This window comes from Hevea brasiliensis, chromosome 2 (assembly GCF_030052815.1).
Source record: "Hevea brasiliensis isolate MT/VB/25A 57/8 chromosome 2, ASM3005281v1, whole genome shotgun sequence".
NCBI classification, from domain to species: Eukaryota; Viridiplantae; Streptophyta; class Magnoliopsida; order Malpighiales; family Euphorbiaceae; genus Hevea; species Hevea brasiliensis.
This window is the reverse complement of record NC_079494.1, coordinates 119,433,687-119,452,367: the sequence shown is the minus strand read 5'-3', so window position 1 is coordinate 119,452,367 and position 18,681 is coordinate 119,433,687. Positions and strand designations below refer to the sequence as shown.

General features: G+C 34.6%; 4 protein-coding genes across 7 annotated transcripts; 2 read left to right on the top strand and 2 right to left on the bottom strand.

Moving 5' to 3' along the window:
* The first annotated feature begins 1,420 nt into the window (after positions 1–1,420).
* On the top strand, positions 1,421–4,552 carry LOC110663759 (protein LEAD-SENSITIVE 1). The gene is made up of 2 exons (XM_021823169.2): positions 1,421–1,802; positions 3,599–4,552. The coding sequence occupies exons 1-2, from the start codon at positions 1,709–1,711 to the stop codon at positions 4,285–4,287; spliced, it is 783 nt and encodes a 260-aa protein (XP_021678861.2). The 5' UTR covers positions 1,421–1,708; the 3' UTR covers positions 4,288–4,552.
* A 2,616-nt stretch (positions 4,553–7,168) lies between these two features.
* On the bottom strand, positions 7,169–8,645 carry LOC110663788 (E3 ubiquitin-protein ligase PUB22-like). Its single transcript, XM_021823202.2, has one exon. It carries the CDS (start codon positions 8,556–8,558, stop codon positions 7,353–7,355), a length of 1,206 nt encoding a protein of 401 aa, XP_021678894.2. The 5' UTR covers positions 8,559–8,645; the 3' UTR covers positions 7,169–7,352.
* Positions 8,646–10,763: 2,118 nt separating this feature from the next.
* On the top strand, positions 10,764–13,787 carry LOC110663758 (uncharacterized). Of its 2 annotated transcripts, XM_021823168.2 has the most exons (4): positions 10,820–11,182; positions 12,113–12,261; positions 13,443–13,582; positions 13,664–13,787. In XM_021823168.2, exons 1-3 carry the CDS (start codon positions 10,997–10,999, stop codon positions 13,579–13,581), a joined length of 474 nt encoding a protein of 157 aa, XP_021678860.2. In that variant the 5' UTR covers positions 10,820–10,996; the 3' UTR covers position 13,582; positions 13,664–13,787. The 2 variants fall into 2 exon arrangements, with proteins under 2 accessions (XP_021678859.2, XP_021678860.2); XM_021823167.2 differs by having other exon boundaries at positions 10,764–11,182; positions 13,443–13,787.
* Positions 13,788–15,628: 1,841 nt separating this feature from the next.
* Positions 15,629–17,688, bottom strand: LOC110663757 (dof zinc finger protein DOF3.7). Of its 3 annotated transcripts, XM_021823166.2 has the most exons (3): positions 17,394–17,676; positions 16,419–16,854; positions 15,629–16,319 (listed from the first exon to the last, which is right to left on the bottom strand). In XM_021823166.2, exons 1-3 carry the CDS (start codon positions 17,415–17,417, stop codon positions 16,009–16,011), a joined length of 771 nt encoding a protein of 256 aa, XP_021678858.1. In that variant the 5' UTR covers positions 17,418–17,676; the 3' UTR covers positions 15,629–16,008. The 3 variants fall into 3 exon arrangements, with proteins under 3 accessions (XP_021678858.1, XP_021678857.1, XP_021678856.1); XM_021823165.2 differs by having other exon boundaries at positions 15,629–16,854; positions 17,503–17,688; XM_021823164.2 differs by having other exon boundaries at positions 15,629–16,854; positions 17,394–17,687.
* Between the last annotated feature and the right edge of the window lie 993 nt (positions 17,689–18,681).

Below are 18,681 nucleotides of genomic sequence, written 5' to 3'. Positions count from 1 at the left end.
GAGGCCATCGAAAGTGCTCGAAAAAGAAATGGATGGCGACCGTACGACGCACGTGCTCTGATGTGTTGGCGCGTGAAACTGCGTTAATCCTTCTGTCGGCGTGTGTGGCTCACACATGGCTCCACTAGTGACCGGACCTCTAGGAAACTGGTCGCCAACGACCCAGCTGGCGTTTGGGGTGGGAGGTGAGACAAGATAGTCATCTTTGGTGGTGACTCAATTCTCTAGTAGCCAAAAACGTAGAGAAAAATAAAAAAGAGAAAAAAAAAAGAAAAAAAAATTTTATTCACAATAACTCTGATACATGCTATGAAAATATTTTCTCTTATTTCTGAAAGAAGGATTACAACATATTTATACAATTGTGATCCTAATAAAGAAGGAAAGTAATTCTATAATTAAGCAAATACATATATGCAATGCTATAAGTTAGGGATACAAATAAGTATACAAAGATGACATTCCTTAACATTTTTATTCTAAGTTAGTAGACTTCTCTTCCACGTCAATACCTTTCTATTCTACGTCAGCATCTTTTAACGAATAGAAGATAGAAAACTATCATTTGCTAATGGTGTGAACCTCAAAGCACTTTATTACAAAATAAAACACAGACCATGAAATGAAAATAAGCGAAACTACAAAGTATTTTTTTTGCAATCTTTCCAAATTTTTATTTAGGCTCTATTATAGTGGATTCAAGATATAATATTATATTAAAATTTATATGTAAAATGAATAAAATTTATATATTTATATATATTTTTTTCTATTAAAAGGAGATATGATCAATGATAAAATTATATTACGGACTCCGGGCCCAGAAGCCCTCTAACAAAAAATAATTGTGCTACCTAGCCCGGATATAGAAGAAAAAAAGCCGAATGCCTTAAACACGATACAAAGACCAAGAATCGGAAAAACGGGTCAGGATTCGCATCTTCAACCCGTTTTCCATTGTCAAGAAAACCCTCACCACTTGTAGAGGGAACCAAACGGCGACTAGTGGGAGTAAAATTGGACTCTCTCTCTTTCTAAACCACTTAAATGTTGAGAATTGGACAAAGAAAAAGGCATTTGATGGGATGCTAATTGCTTGATCACCAACCTACCATGACGCCAAAGCCATAACATATTTTTTTTTTTTGTCAAAGATGAGGCCTAAACCATAACTTGACATCGAGGGAAAGAATCCAAAGCACTTTGGATTAAGTTTTCTGGGCCCTAGGAAAAAACGGTAGCCACTTTTGCTCGAATACCTAAGGTAACGAATCAGATTCATATTAGTTTAGTAGGTAATCAATGATCAATTTGAGAAGCCCAGAAGGAAAATTAAAAAAAAAAACCTCATAATTCCAGTTTTGCCCTTCAGCCCGATTGGATAGAAAGTCAGGAGCCGAAAGAATCAAAACCATCATCATCATCATCATTATCCCCACCACTCGCAGCTTTAACCCAAAAAAACCTGAAATGGCTACCTATTTCTTTTTATTTTAATCATAAAAAATCCAAAAATAATTATATGGAGCTTTTGGTAAAGGTTGTTGAGCAGATTCCTTTGGATGCCAATTATATTTTGCCACAATGTCCATTTATTAGCTGAAAGCGACTATTTTGTTGGCTTTGGAGATGATTTGCAGTGCGACTGCTGATTAGTGCAACTTGCAAATAAGGTGAACAGAGTCCAGCACCGGCGGGGAGGGAGAATATGGGCCTGCTCACCCACAGAGTGGAGAGAAGTGAAATCAAGCCAGGGGATCACATCTACACTTATAGAGCTGTATTCACTTACTCTCACCATGGTATCTCTCTCTGTTTCTTTCTGCGTTTTGACTCGGAAATTTCTTCTTTTTGTGTGTGTGTGTGTGTACATTTCCTTTGACATTGCAGAATTTTGCAATGTGGGTTCCTTGTGAAATTCTCATTCCAAAGCATTTTAATTAACTTTATTTGGTCCCTCCATTTTGTTTGTTCCTCAGAATTTAATTCGATTTCTTTTTTGTTTCTGGCCTTCTTGATAATCATTTGTGTTTCAAACCCTTGCTTGTTAATTTCTTTTCATCTTTTTAATTCAACTTCTATGTTGAGCATATTGTACTGCGTTGAGTTGTATTTCTTAGTAACATCTAATTTGCACTTTGCTGTTTAGAAATTAACCGATTCTTTGAGAGTTTGAGGTGTACAAGTTTGAAATTTCTTGGCTTCCAAGTTTATACTTGTGGGTTCCTCTATAGATGTTTATGATGGTCTAGAGTACAAGTTATCAGAACTTTCAGCTGTAAAATTTTAATTAGCAAAACATTTTCTTATAAATTGGTGGTTATTTAGCTCGTGTCATCTATTGACTAGGCTTGACGGATCACATGGCCATTTTGTTCCATAACATTCTCCTTGCTTCACATCCCTGTGCGATTTCCTAGAATGGAGAACTATGGAAGACCATAAAATTTTTCACTGGAATGTTAATATTAATATTAAACTCAGTGATTCATGTGTAATAGTGTCCTCCCTATAAGTAAAATTCTATATCAGCTATTGTGTAATTTTTTCTGCTGTCATGATTGGCGACAATTGTAACTGGTCTAGTGGAGCTGAACAGTATTTTGGGAGAAAGAACCACTTTTTTTTCCTCTTTCTTTATACAATAATGAAATGTGAACACATGATTCTTCCTTGCTTGTTATTTACCATTCTACCTTGATAACATTGAAGATGAGAGAGTAGACCTTGTTACAGGACAGATGACTAGATATTTGTTACCCTTTTGTCATTTTGAGTGCCAGTCTAACAAAAGCAAGAGGGCAATCAAACAGAGAGAAAGTTATTGAAAGTTGAAACACTCACATCAGATGGCCTATATTGCAGAAGGAAACTGGTGTTCTTTGAGTTTTTTTGTTGCTCTGCGGACAGAGAATGGCTAATAGGAATGTCCTATGAGTATTCTATGCTAATTAATGATCATCTGCCAATGGCCACAACAAACAATTTCATCACATTTTTCATTAATGGTTCTTAACCCTCCACAGGAGAACAATTTTGCGGTTTGCCATTTTTTTTTTGTGGCCTGATGGTATCAGAAATGGAATGGATACCATCAAGATTAAATTGCGATTTTGGCTTTTTGCTCAATGTCTGCACCTATTTGGTATGGTATCTCGTCAAATACAATTCGTGGATCCATGTATACAGAATTGGACTTCTTGCGACTTTCAATTGACCTTCCATGATGCCTCAGATAGTGATGTAAATATGCCTAATTCTGTGGACAGTATTCATGCCAGCAATATATGCTTTTTGTGGTACCCTTGCATTCTATCTTTGACAACTTTGTATTAGCGTTGTTGGAAACTGCTCTGTCATAGCATTTTAGAGCTATTGTGAGGATCTAGACTTTAGCTGGTTGTTTATTTTTCAGAAACATGCCCAGTTCTGTCACTCCCTCTGTGGTCATGGTGATGTTCTTGAGTTGCATTTACTCTGTTAATGAATTAGTAACTGGACAAGTTTGGAACAACTGACGACAATCTTGTTAGATTTTTAACAATTCATTTTGTGCTGAAATTTTAGAACAATCAATATCTGAAATCTGACTTTGCAGGTATCTTTGTTGGCGGAAACAAGGTGGTCCATTTTACACCCAGGCAGAATATAAATTCAAGCTCTGATACATCTTCCGATTTCTATGATTCAATGACTAGCATTCCCTCATCCTGTAATATTCCTGACTGTGGATTCAGGCAACCCAATAGTGGGGTAGCCCTCTCCTGCCTGGACTGCTTCCTTGGAAAAGGATCCCTTTACTGCTTTGAATATGGGGCAACCCCCTCTGTCTTTCTAGCAAAAGTACGGGGAGGTACATGCACCACTGCTGCTTCTGATCCACCAGAAACAGTTATCCACCGAGCTATGTATCTTCTTCAAAATGGATTTGGTAATTATGATGTTATGGGGAACAACTGCGAGGATTTTGCTCTGTACTGCAAAACAGGTCTTCTGGTAATGGACAAGCAGGGAGTTGGAAGAAGTGGTCAAGCTTCTTCAGTCATTGGTGCTCCATTAGCTGCTCTCCTGTCGTCCCCTTTAAAGTTGCTAATGCCAAGCCCTGTTGGTGTTGCCACAGTAACAGCTGGAATGTACTGCATGAGCAGATATGCTACTGATATAGGTGTTCGGAGTGATGTAATCAAGGTTGCTGTGGAAGATCTGGCTGTGAACCTTGGTTGGGCAGATCATCATGAGGAAGTCAATGAGGATATTGAGGCCTCACACAGATTGATTACCGGGTGACATTGATTTCATCTTTCTTCATGTGAGGCTATTCACTATCAACTAATAAGAATTTGTCCATGTTAACAAAAATTCTGAAATGGAAATTCATTGTTTTGTTTATTTCATTGCAAGTTAGAACATGTTAGATTATGTCCTAAAATGTTAAATGATAATCCCCTAGTGTGATCTGTTCTAGGTTGTTATTGACTTCTGAAATCCAATCTGTTTCCTAGAGTGGTTTGCAAAGCTAATGGAACATCAGAGGATATGGCTGATGCTACTATTACTTGAGTTAGACTAGATTAGTCTGATGGCTTGAGAGTTATGACATTTCAGTTAGATTAGTAAGAGAAGCATGAAATCGGTTGAACTAAAGATAATAGTATCTGCTCAACAATTAAGCTATCATCTCAAGCAGAAAATGTAATGCCCTTCTTTTACTGGCTGCTTTTTTTGATGGTGCATTGGGAATTACTAGCGTCGCTAGTAGTGCCAATTATTAGCTTCGAAGCTTTTGCTTTTGTTACTTAAGGAATTTACTATTTTTCACTTTTTCACATAGGCATGTGGTCCTCTGTTGGTTGAATTCTAACTAGCATTTGAGTTGTATCCACCTAAGCAACATATATCACTCTTTTAACAGGAAACTATAGCACCATATCACTCTTTTAGCTTGTAGCATTCCTAGTTCAAATCAATATATAGAAATCCTGCTGTCTGCTTCTAGATATTCAAGCTTTTAGTTCAAATTATATGAATAAGAATTTAGGCTTGTTATACAAGAAAAAAAAATAAATCCTTAACCAAAGTTTTTCCAGGAGTTAATTTTGACTTGGAGAACCTAGAAGGGAGGGCCAACCGATATAGTTGCGTGTAATGCAATGCAGGATCCTAGAACTTGGTAATATAACTTAAACACCCAGGAAACTTGTGCTGATGCACCAAGCACAACAGAAGATTTGATAGTGGAACGCTTATAAATTAAGTTGTTTCCATGCTTGGTGTAGTGCAATTCCCCAAACTAAAGCAAGCAAGTAAACAAGCTTGGGCAGCCGTTAGGTAACCTGCTATAGAGATGCACTCTGAAGAGACCATAAATCAGATATACTGCGAGATCAAGGACAAGGTTAACTTTTCGGTTTTCACGCGTGGTGAATTGAGAGAAGCTGACATTCCTTTAGAGAAAGCTCTTTTTTCCTTTTTTTTTTTTTTTTTTTTTTTTTTTTCTCTTTATCTACATTTCTGCACAGAACCGTGTTATTATAAACTCAGGCCTTTGTTGGATTCTTCGTTGTTTGATAATCTGGGTTGCTTGAGGTAAGTTTGCTACTGAGCTCATTTTTGTCCCTTTAAGAGGTGGCAGGCTTGAATTCTGCCAGCATCGCCAACTCACTAATAGCATCGACAATGCCTTCCACTCTTGTTGCAAATTCTATTAACAAAGATACTAGTGTAACCAGTGGAAGAACCTCCATGATAGGTGGTGGGCTAGTTTTTGCAGTGGGGCCTGTTTTTGCATCGCCATCCAATGTCGTCATAGGGGCTGCAGTTGGGTGGTTAGGAAGAGATTTGAGTGCAATTTTGAAGTTCTTGTGCTTCAAATTGCATCTCTCCAATGTAAAAGACTGTATTTGATGATTCTGTCATGGTGTTCACTGTAGTTGCTAGTTTTTTCAAGACATTTGAAACTGCATGCGTAAAATTAAGTACCTTCATTTTTTAGTTGATTTCATAATATTGCAGCTTGCAACTTGTAGGCGAAGAAATTCCGCGAGCCCTAAATTCTCTTTCGTATTGCGGCTAAAGATTTTGTTTCCCATTGAGTTAATGTTAAAAATATTTATTTTAAATATAAAAATCAGAGATAATTAAATCTGATTTAAAATTAAATTTAATATGTTTTAATTATAAAATTAAATTCTAAAACAATTATTTAAATTATTTTTAATATTTAAATAAATATTAAAAAAAAAATCCTTTTTTAGCTTGCCAATCTCAACACAAATAGGATCTAAAAGAGTGTGACTACAACTGATTTATTCATTTATGGATATGTTCTCATTGACCAGAATGGAGATCCTTAATCCTGCGAGAAGCGACTGTTTCTGGAGGATTAAATAGCTAGTCAGCTTGTCTTTAACTCATCTATTTTTTATAGCTAATAACCAAAATTTTGGCAATTTCTAGCTAATTAATATATTAATTAATTACCTCATAAAAATAAATAAATGAAGTTCTAAAATTTTTTATTATATTATTAAAAGAATGAAATTTAACTTAATAAATTTATATTGACTTAATTATTTTATTTGATGTAACATCATCCTATTTGCTGTAGTAAATTTGAGTGTCCATGAACAGCAATCTACTTTGAGTAATTATGTATCCTTCTTATTATTATTATTAAGTCTATTGAACTTCCTGTGCAAAATTAATGAGCAAGTGTGCACAGAGTTAGAATTACTGTGGAAATTACGCGTGGATATAGTTGTTACTTTTTAGCACAACTATATTTGATATTACCGTATCATTCACTAGGAAAATAAGTGTTTTCCGATGATTAGGTCAAAGCGAGTTCTGCAACTGCTACCATCGTCATGTGTTTGGCACTTTCCAAGCTGAAAGAGGGTAGTTCATTTAGTTGGTTTAAGTTAGATTCATTACATATGCTTGTATTTGTCCATCATATATGTGTTTGTCCAATTATGTGTTTTGCTTGTATTTCTCCATAACAAAACATATAATTTTTGTTGGGAAATTTTATTCTAGAGCTATTATGAAATCAATATAATATATATATGATAAGACTCGCATATAAAATAGTTTGAACTTATATATTTATATCCTGAATATGTGATATATGCAAGAATTTATCACCCTTCCGAATGAAAATAATGCAGCATATAAGAAGTTTCATTCTAAGATTTGCAATGACACATCTTTTACGAAATCTTGCCATACAAGAAAATGAGAAGGAGACCAAGAAACCAGCAGAAACAAAAGAAAAGAAATGAACAATTCTAAAGGGAAAATTTAAAAAAAAAAAAAATTAATACGACTTGTGACAGCAAGTAATCAACCTCTCATGGTAGTGGAAAACAAGGAGACTTGCTCCATGTGTTTTTATGAAACCCTAAAATTTCCCTAACTTTGTCCTTGGTCGTTGAATCACATCCACTTTGTACAAGCATGAAAAGCTTAGCCACACCACCCACCTCCATGAATTCTTGTGCAACCTCACTGCTCTTACAAAACCTAAAAATCCATAACAACGAAGTGATTGCTTTGTCATTTCCGACATGAGAAACCCTCAAAATCTTCGATAACACAGCTGCCAAGCCTATTGGATGGGCCAGAAAAGCCGCCCGCCCTTCAGCTTTCTTGCAAAGCTTTTCCAGTACAACCAACATCATCTCACAAGTTCTCATTTCGGTGTTCTCAGCAAGCAATTCAACGAGGACTGGAATAGATCCTCCCTTAATAGCTTTCTCTCTATTTTTCCCAAATGGCAAAACTTCCATTAAAATGGTCAGGACGGCCATGCTTCCATATTTCGAATTTTGGTCCTTTAATATCTCGGTGATGCTCTCAAAGAATTCTGCTTCAAGTCCTGTCTTGTAAATTTCATCTACTACCTTGAATATAGACTTCAGGAGAAGAGCAGCTTGAATTCTAGCCTGGTGCAAATACTTGGTCATAATTGTACACAGAGATCCGATTAGGAGGCCATTTCCATTTTGGGACACCATCTTTAACGTCTCATCAGATGGCTTTAGAAGACACAACACAGACACTGCTTCATTGATAATTATAGATGAGTCATGACCTGCAGCTAACTCAGATTTGGTTATAAGGGATGCTACAGAGGAAAATAAGACATCATCTCCCATGCAGAAAGTCCTATTACCATAATTATCTTGGATTAGTGTCTTGATCTTCCTAAGAGACTTTACCTGCAAATGGGGTTGTTTGATCTCTTCAAGAAGCACGGTAAGAGGGAACCAGGCATCGTGCTTGGGCTTTTGATCTACAGACTTTAATGAAGATGGGTTTTGCAACTGCCAAGATTGGATCAAGCGACGAAGATTGGAATTTGGGATAAGAGAGAAATCGGAGAGGGGCTGTTTCGTAATGGGACAGGTGATATGGTTGTAGGAGAATAGCCATTTTTGAATACTCTCTCGATCGAAGGTCATGCCTGTCGAGATAGTAACAGGATCTTTCATGATTTGAAGAGAGATGGGGCAAATAAAGAAGGTTGGCACATCAAGGGATTCAAGACAATCCATTCTAAGAAGTGGTTTGATATGCCTGGATAATGAAGATCAAAAACAGGGGTGATTATATATATATATGCAACAGGGAAAGCAGTAAATTAACAAGATACAAATTTTGCGTTTTGAATAATTAATGGATTGTTTTGGGGTTGACATTTAATTTGAATGGTCAAAAAAGAACACGCCATATAGGGCAGATCCCAGCAGAAGGATTGAAGTTTAAAACTAAAGAAAGGGAAAGAAGCAACTACAAGATGCCACGATGATAAGATGATAAAATTCACGGCTTAAGAAAAAATAAAAAAGATGATAAAATGCATATAGTGCTCCATTTCTTGCAAGTTCGACGGACCTCGATCCTTGACTTTCACAAAACCATTGACTACTTCCAGCCTGCTTTGCAAGTTGCAACTTGTCAGAAGCAAGAAATATAAGTTGGAGTACAATCCTAGCTCGTTATTCTTCAGTCTTTAGATTTCTTACGCAAAAAACACTAAAATAGTATCCGAGAGTGTAGATTGTTCAACTCGGCTTATGTATATTTATCTTCATATATTATTTGCTAATCGAGACAATTACAAAGGAGCCTTTGAACAGTCTTTACTTTTAGATTTTTCGATCATTCAATTATTATTTTATGCAATTAAATGTTTAAATATAGTGCATCTATAGCTTTTCAATGATCTAATTAACTTGTTAATATGAACAAATTTTCAATAAAAAAAGAAAGAGCTAAATTCTTTATTTGTTGATATTTAAGAAAACTTCAAGTACCTTGATGTTATAAACGAGCTATCAATTTAAATTAGAATGATCATCAAAGAAAAGATGCTACTCTTTTTACGTTGCTGCTCTTAAGAAAAAAATAATAAAAAAGAGAGCTTATTAAGTTTGACTAGATCATGGAGAAACAATTGAAAGGATCAAATCTATAGGAACCGACTCATATTTCCAAAGGGCTTTGGTTATAGATGTTCAAATTCTAACTTCTGTGCCTTTCACTTTTAACAAAATGATAATAAAAATAATAGAATAGCCCCATAGACGTAAGCGAACATACTAGGAGAGAGCCATGCGACTTTCTCCATGCAAATATCAGCCAAAACTAAAAACGAAGACCTAAGTTATCGCTTATAATAATAGCTAGGCTGAAGTGAAAGAAAAACAACGATAAATGAATTGCTAGACATCAAACAAATTTCCAGCAAAGATTTAGTTTTGTGTTCCCACAGAAAAAAAAAATTATAAATTTATAACATGATATTAAATTGATCAAATATTTTATTTTATTTATCCAAATAGATTAAATGTTAAAAACAAAATACTGATCGAAGAGAAAAAATTATTTTCTATGTCTGACCCCAGCATAGATCAAATAACGCATAACATATATAATGAAATCTACACATAAAATAAATGAGACTTATAATTTTATGATTTGAATTCTTGTTTGACTGGATGTAGGTAAACTTTCTCTGCTGAAGAGAAGTCAAGTACATGACCATTTCTTCAATTGTGAAACTCCATCCGTTGCTAATTAGCAGAAGTGGCGACCAATGGCCATGAAGATTGTTTAGTAATCCATAGGAAGTTTAAGCACGGTATTCTCATAGAGCTTTTAGTCTCTAGGGTTTGGGATACTTCTAATCACATTCATTATTGGCTACGAATTACCAATGGAGCCTGAGGAGAAACAGATTGAAAAATCTTCAGTCATTGAGGAAGAAATTGAAAATTTTTAGGTTTAATAAATCACAGATTATGAAATGAGATATTTTTAGATAAATTTAGTCTACCATATCATTTATGATTTATATCAACTAAATTATTTTAGCTTAATATAATCATGAATAAACATATAATTTAATTTTTAATTTATATAATTATAAATAAATATTTATTTAAATTTTAATTATTTTTAAATTATGAATAAATTAAAGTGATTTAATTAAATTAATTTAAAAATAACGCGAAAAAAATTTATAGAAATGAAAAAATACAAATTGGGAGGAAACTTTTCCTTCCATCATAAACAATTTTGGGCCTGTTAATGAGTTCACAATTGAATGGGCCTTTTATGTTTGGGCCTTAACAGCGAAATAATCTCCCGCCTTAGTTCTTCTTCATGGAATCGGATTCATTGGTTGGACTGGACCGTTACCGTTAATGAATACGTGGCTTTCTGTGCGGTTGAAAAGTAGAAAGAAACGGCGTCGTATCGCTGGACGAGTATCAAATTTTCAAAGAGATTTTGTGTTTATAGTATTATCAATGGTTAATGAACATTGGAAGTTATCTTATCAGGCTAATACAGAAGGGCAAAGCACAATCTGGGACAGGGTTTGGAATTGGATTCTCAAATCACACAGTTTCTGGAGAATTTTATTTCCCAAATCACAAGAGCTCGTTGAATCATCAGCTCGGGGATACAATAAGATCAGATACGTGATATGGCGAATCTCTATGTGAAGGCGGTTCCGCCGGCGGATCTGAACAGGAACACCGAGTGGTTCATGTACCCAGGGGTGTGGACCACCTACATACTCATCTTGTTCTTCTCCTGGCTTCTCGTGCTCTCCATCTTTGGCTGCTCTCCTGGCATGGCCTGGACCTTCGTCAATCTCGCCCACTTCTGTGTACGCTCTCTATTCTATTTCCCTCTGTGTCTGTGTGTTTATGTATTTATCATATTTTGCTGATTAGGGTTCTAATTTTTTTATAAATTGAAGAAATAAAGCCTATTAGTTTTGGATTGAGGAGAGTATATGCGTGGATTATGATGCTATTGTTGAACGTTGGAATTGGATTCTTATGTTTTGGATTTCGGGGTTTTCAAGTGCTTTCAGGTGATTATTTAGTTAGATTTGTTGTGCTGTTATGAAAAATAGATTTTTGAGGTTTCTCTGTGTTACTACGTGCCCTACTTTTTGGATCCAGGTACATAAGCAGGAAATTAGATGCTGAAATTGAACTAGGTTGATGAGTAGTTAGATGTGGGGATTAGAAATATGTCTGCTTTTAGATATATTTGTCCATGCACTTATATTAAGTCCTTACTTTATATCCTCTTACTGTCTTGCTTGGGTTACCTTGCTTTAATATCTAAGTGGTGCTGTCTTGACATCACAGTATCAGTCTGTTGTTGATGTGTTTATCCACGTAATTCTATATTCTGTGCCATGTTCCCTCACTGTGGATTAACTTCTAGGTGAGGCATTTACTTTCTGCTGATTCTGCATTTGAGTTAAAAGTAACTATTACTTGTAATAGTGGAGGTTCTTATTTATTTAACAGAAGTAGTGAATAATGTCTAATTCAGTGATTTATCACAGCTTTAATAGCAATAAACTACAGCAGTATTGCTGCTGTTTAATAGGCATTTTTTGGATTTTGAAATAACTTAACATCATTTTATCTTTCACTCAATCCTTTGCTAAGTGGGATTTATGACTATTGATCAATTTCTTATATGTTCCTTTTCCTGTTTAACTTTTTTTTTCCTAATACTACCTTAAAGTTCGTACTTGAAAATGGACCATGATTAAGTGAAATGCTTTATCTTGTAGATCACTTATCACTTCTTCCACTGGAAGAAGGGAACACCATTTGCAGAAGACCAGGGGATCTATAATAGGCTAACTTGGTGGGAACAGATAGATAATGGACAGCAGCTTACACGCAACAGAAAGTTCCTAACAGTTGTTCCTGTGGTGTTGTAAGCTCTCTATTTTTTAGTTTTAACTTTATGAATGCTTGCATTGCGCCAGTAACCTTTTTAATTTCTTCTTTCTCTACAGACTTATTCACAGTTTCCAATAAGTATGCATGTTCAGCAATGTTTTCTTGAGTTGCTTTATTTTCTTTTTGTAACTTTTGGAATTTGATAATGTTCATGTTGAATGTCTGATTGTATAAATGTATGAAAATCATTGTTAAGTCATTCAGCTCTGGGCTAATTGGGAAAATCATTGTTAAGTCATATGTTAAGGGCTGAGTTTTTATATCACATTGTTGTTGTTTGTGGAGTAAAATTTGAATTAAATTGCATGGCAATTGGCAATTGCTTGTAATGGGAATTCATACAATATAATGACTTCCCATAAAGTTATATGTCAGAATTCATGTTGGGTTAGATTGCTTCGAAGGAAGATAGTGCATGCTACATGGTTTAGCTTTAAATATGGTGGTAGAATCAATATGCAAGTAATTTGCTATCTAGTGAAAATGGAAAAGAGGATACAATTTTATTGTCCAAACCAACGTCTTCCTGTGATAAACAAATAAATCTATAAAAGGCAGGGTAGACCATGTTATGCTGAAGGGACTTTATTTATTTCCCACATCACATAAAGTATATACCATGTCAATAATTCAGATTTTTTCTCGAGTTTGAATTGTTGTGAGCTAGACTAAAAGGGCATAGTCAGTCAACATTTATGCTTGATATCTAGTTGTATGATTGCTCGACCTTACATCTATTAGCATATTTCCTACCTCTTGCATCGACTTGTTCAAAGTTTGTAATTGAGGTACCAGCTGGGGGTTGGTTCAGTTAGTACGCTTGCAGGCAATTGCAAGTAAGGGCGATGGATTTGGTATCCTTTATCTAAGGACCAAAAACAGTTGAGAGTTCTAATTGTGAGTCTCTGGTATGATTGCTTGTCTTTTGCTGTTATAAAGTCAAAAAAATATACACAAGATACCCTTTTCTCTTCCCGTTAAATGTATATTTTAGGTGCATTGCTGTTGTATGCTTTTTTGAATTATTAAAAAAATCATATTCTCAGATAATTAATGAATTGTATATGGTTATTGTTTAGGTCACTTTATGCATTAATCTTGAATTTTACTGCGATGTTAGACATTGTAGTTATGCTCACATTTCCTCTCTGCCAGGTACTTGATAGCCTCGCATACGACTGACTATCAACATCCAATGCTATTCTTCAACACTCTTGCAGTTATAGTGCTCGTTGTTGCCAAGTTCCCAAATATGCACAAGGTTCGGATCTTTGGAATCAATGCAGACAAGTGAGGTGGGCTTGTGCTAAAAAAATGTTTGTTTTTGCCTATTTAAAAGCCACTGTATACTGATCCATCTGCTGCTCTGTTTAAAGGTTATTTCTCTGTATAGAAATCAGAACTGGAAGGCTATTTGAATATGTAACGTTATTGTGCTTCTTTTACAAGCCATCTCAGGTGACGATGCAATAAATTTGTCAAAGTTATCTTTGTACAGTAGAGGAATGCCTTTCTGACATATTACATATTTTGACAGTATTATCAATGTCAGTTATTAAAATCTTTTTCTGTACAACAGAACTCAACTTTCATAAATAACTTGAGTTTAATCTTTTTAACGAGCAAAATTTTGCTTCCAGGTTTTTTTCCACTTTTTATTCACCTCTGTTCATTGTGGTAGACAGTATATTCTCTCTATAAGTTTTCATCATTTTACAGCCAAAGTAAAACCGAAAGTTAACATGTCTATCAATTAAAACGTGGAAGAATTTTATGTGTGAGTTGTAAACTCAACGCTCAAGTACGCCTTTCCTGGAAGGAGGAGGAGGAGGAGGAGGATATTGTTATGACTAAGGGATGGGATGAGCTAAATGAGTGGACTGGGTTGGATAAGTTTACTTGGGTGGGCTGTGGGCTGAATGTAATGGACAGGAGTTTTTCTGAAATTTTGTAAGGGTTAGTATAAATAGGGGACGAATAATTATAATTGGGCATTTTTAGAATCAATAACAAATGTAGAATTCTTCTCTTTTCTTCTCTAATTCTAATATCATCCCTTTCTATTTCGGTTCTCACCTAGTTACTTTCTATCTCTTTCTTTCCTTATTTATCTCTTTCAATAAATATGCAGTCTGATAAGTAACAGATTGCCTGACATAATAACATATATGCTTAGAAAAAAAAAAAAAGAATGAGACAAAAGTAGAATCAGGTCTCGTTAAAGAGGAAGAATCAAATGTAAGATTTGTCCAAAGAGAAAGACATGGAGGTGGAGGGATCAATAGTCCACGTACGTATGGTCCAAATATAATTAGGCACTTCAATAAACAGAGGGGAACCCACAAGCTACGTACCTACCGAAATTGGGAAGAAAGAAAGAGACATCATCATAGCTAGGGTAGGGATGAATAAGCTACGCTTTCATTTCCACCCAAAATCACGTTCATGATGTGTACTGATCAACTAAATTTAAATAAAAATGAAGACCATATTTGCATGATGGACTCAGACATAGGTGGAGGAATAGAGATCATTTCGTAGCACGCTTGCCCAGGGGAATGTTTGGGGGTCCCAAATTGAATATAAAATAATAAAAAAAAAACTTAAATAGCACGCAGCAATCATCATTCATGAAAATGAAATGGCGTTAGGGATTGTAATGTCCTCTAAATTGGGTGGGGCTTAAATATTATTATTAGGTATGCTTTTAGTTGGGGCAGGTAAAGGTAAACTAGTTTTCTAAGTACAATTTGCTTGCTTCTGCTTCCTTCTTCTCTGTGTAATATTCAAATTAATTGCACTTGATTAACATCAGAGATTTAATTTATTTTGAGTAATTAACGCTTCAATTGGGACTTTTTCAAAAGTGGGGCATTTCATCAACTTGCTTTCTTCTTTCTCTATATCTCCTTTACTTGCTCCATCAAGTGCATTTTTATATATATGGTTGAAAATTTCTCATTACTTGGATATATAACATGCATATTTATGCTAAATTAGGATCTAAATTTATAATCTATCTATTCATGTCTAGACTAACTCCAGAAAGAGAGAGATATATTATACACACCCTTAAAAAAAAAAATAATATTATAAACTAATAGAGATAGCTTCCCACAATTATATGTGAATGTTTGCTTATCATATGCGTCTGTGTGAATGTGATATATTTGGCCTATGAAACTCCAGCCTAGCTCATATGTTAAAGAAAAAAGAATTGTCGCATATATAACTAATCCAGAAAACTTAGATTTTTTTTTTTTTTTTGGGAACACAAAACTTAGATATGTTAATTACTAGGTAGTATATATTGTAGGTTGATTGAACTTTGATATCAATAATGTCCAAATCTCAGTCTCGCACTGCATAAATAAAAATAAAACAGAGCCAACTCTGGAAACGCATACAACACGGCTGGTGCCCTAGTCCTGATAGAAGAATCTATGAATACAGTCCATGCTGCCATGGGGAAAACCCAGACTTATATTCACATCTTCTTCTATCTTTCACACCATATTATGCGTGTAAAGGAAACCCTTCTGAAGCCAAACCAAATGAGCTTCAATAATTTTTACACTGCTCAAAACAGTAATAAAGAGAGGAATCCTATCTGTTAGTCCTGAAGAACTTTCAACAAGTGACTGACCATGTAAAGAACAAAGTGAAAAAAGAAACAAGATAGAGTAGTTTCTTGGTCGCCTTTTCTTTCTTCTTTTTTTCTTTACCATGATCCTCCACCTCCACCAAACATTCCGTTCCAATATGCACTGGAAGAAGTCCCTTGTCCCTTATTTTGATCGACTTCCGTTGCACTTGATAGCTGTTTCATCTCTCCAAAAGGAAAACAAATCCTGCCACCATTCTCTTGAACTCCATATCTACTACCAATCCCCTCAACAGAAAAGCTGAGTGTTGGCTTGAATTCTTGCATGGGGAACCCAGAAGAATACAGTGTGTTTGAATCTGGCATTGGTGTTGGCATGAAAGAATTCAATCCCCTAGATGCAATTCCAGTTCTTAGCAGCTCCAAAGCTGAAAGAGAAGATGAAGTATAGGAAGAAGAAGAAGAAGAGTTATGTTGATTGTTGTTGTTTTTTTCAGTTTTGGGTACTTCAACAAAATGAGATATACCTTGACTCTCCTGTATAGCTGGGAACGCCAGATTGAGATCTTGGCCTTCATGGGTCTTGGGGTTTGGAGAAGAAAACTGTGAGAGACTAGGTGGGTTTAGATCAGGGAGCTTAGATGAAGCAGACGATGATGATGACGCTGCTGCTGCTGCTGCCGATGATGATGATGTAGATCTTTTGTTCTTCCTAGAGCCTCCACCAACAGGAACATTTCTAAGAGATCCTCCTTCTGTCCAGTACCTTCTACAAGTCTTGCAGAAGTATCTTGGTTGAGTAAGACTATAATTGTTGTAGTAACAAAATTTGGTGTTGGTAGAATTACATCTTGGACAGTTCAATTGCTCTTGAGGCCTTGCTTTTCTCTCTAACACAGGCCTAGTACAGGCATTAGATGATATTTCCTCCATGGGTTTTACCAGTTTAATATCCTGCAAACCCTAGAGTAAGAGAAATAACAATAGAAAATACATAAGATCGATAGGACCATGGAATCTTGAAGCCTAAAACAAGGTTTCAAGAGACTATAAAAGATCAAAGAAAACAAACTAGTCTTTCTGTAGGAAAGAGGAAATATAAGGAAAAAAAGAAAAGAAAAAAGCCCAAAAAGAATAAATGATAATAACAAATTATAACTTTACATATCCCTTTATGAGTTCTCACACTAGCAAAAAGGCCAAGAAAGAAAAAGTTCAGGGCTTTCATGTTTCAAGAACGGAACGAAATAAACTTTATCCTTCCATCCTTCAAAAGAGAAGAATTCAGAGATAAGTTGTGCAGGGAAGTACACTTTCCACGCATAAAAATCTCTAACAGAAGAAGTGGGAAAAAAAAAATCCACAACTTTCAATCTCTTCATGAAACTAATTAATTAACTAGTGGAACATGGTCCGTGTTAACCCTAAAGGCCTGAACCAGAAAATTCACAATTATACATAGAAAAATAAGGTAACCCAAAAAAAAAGAAAGTTCTACCCACCTGTGGCCATGGAGCAGCATCCATAAATTGAGAAGAAAAAGAAAAGAAAAGCGAGTGATGACTTCAGAAAGAGAAAGAGATTGAGAGAAAGAGATGTGGGAGAATTCACCTCCTTTGTCTGCAGCTGCTCTTAGCTAGTGCAAGAGAGAATGTTTGAGATTGTTTGTTCGCTGGCTTTATGTGCTGGCTCACTTTCTGAATATAGAACAGCGAGGAAAAAAAAGGTGTCTATTTTGACTATACTAGCACTAACCAAATTTAATTTAAGATGGAACATTTAATGTGGGAAAATTTGTCTGATTTTTAATCCTTAGTGCAATTTCTATAAATACATAAGTTTATTGACTGTAGGTGGAATTATGAGTGTGTGTACTGTAGTGGGTTTCTGCTTTTTGACCTTATAATGAACAAGTCTTGATTCTTATTCTTCTGCTGTCACCTGCTTGTTTTTATTGTTTTCCTTAGGACCACTCATGAACAAAGGTTGGGTTTTGTTGGTCTATCAAAAAGATAAGATTTCATTGCTTTTTAAACTTCTCTGCAATTTATCAAAAGATCCTCTCACAGGATGCCAACTCTTTCATGCTTTCAGAGGCAACTTCCTATGCTTTGCTTGCAGACTAATTAAACATATTTTTATTATGCAATTGCAACAATAACTATTTTAATGTAGTATGTATTTACTCATTTCACATGTAAAAAGGAAAGCGGTTGATTACATAAAATTTATTTATAATTAATAGTTATAATAATATTATTATATATATAATAATTATATTTTAAAATTTTTTGAATTTATTAATATATTTATGTATATTTCATCTCAATTTCAATAGCTTTTTAATTTTGATATTATTATTAGAATTTCAAAGAAGAAGTTTATTCTCTTTTGTTAGTGTTTGCTCAAAAGCAAAAATAGTAATAGCTAAATTTTAAAATCTTGTTTTCAAAAATTAAAAATTTTAACTAAGAAATTATGAGGAGATCTTAAAATTTATAGATAGAATATGAAATGTGATCATTAAAAAAATTATTTTAATGGCACACCTCTATATAGAGAAATAGTCTAAAGGAAAAGGACCTATATTTGATATCGTATTCAAAATTTAAGTCCATTAGTGAGCTATTAAAATCTTATTTAAAATTATAAATTATTAAATTTGAATTATAATCAAAATTAAATAAAAAAATAAAATGACCCTATATTAATATTGAAATTATAAGGTTTGAGAGATTATAAAAATTTTCAAAATCTATAAGAAAAATGAAATTATTTACTATTTATTTT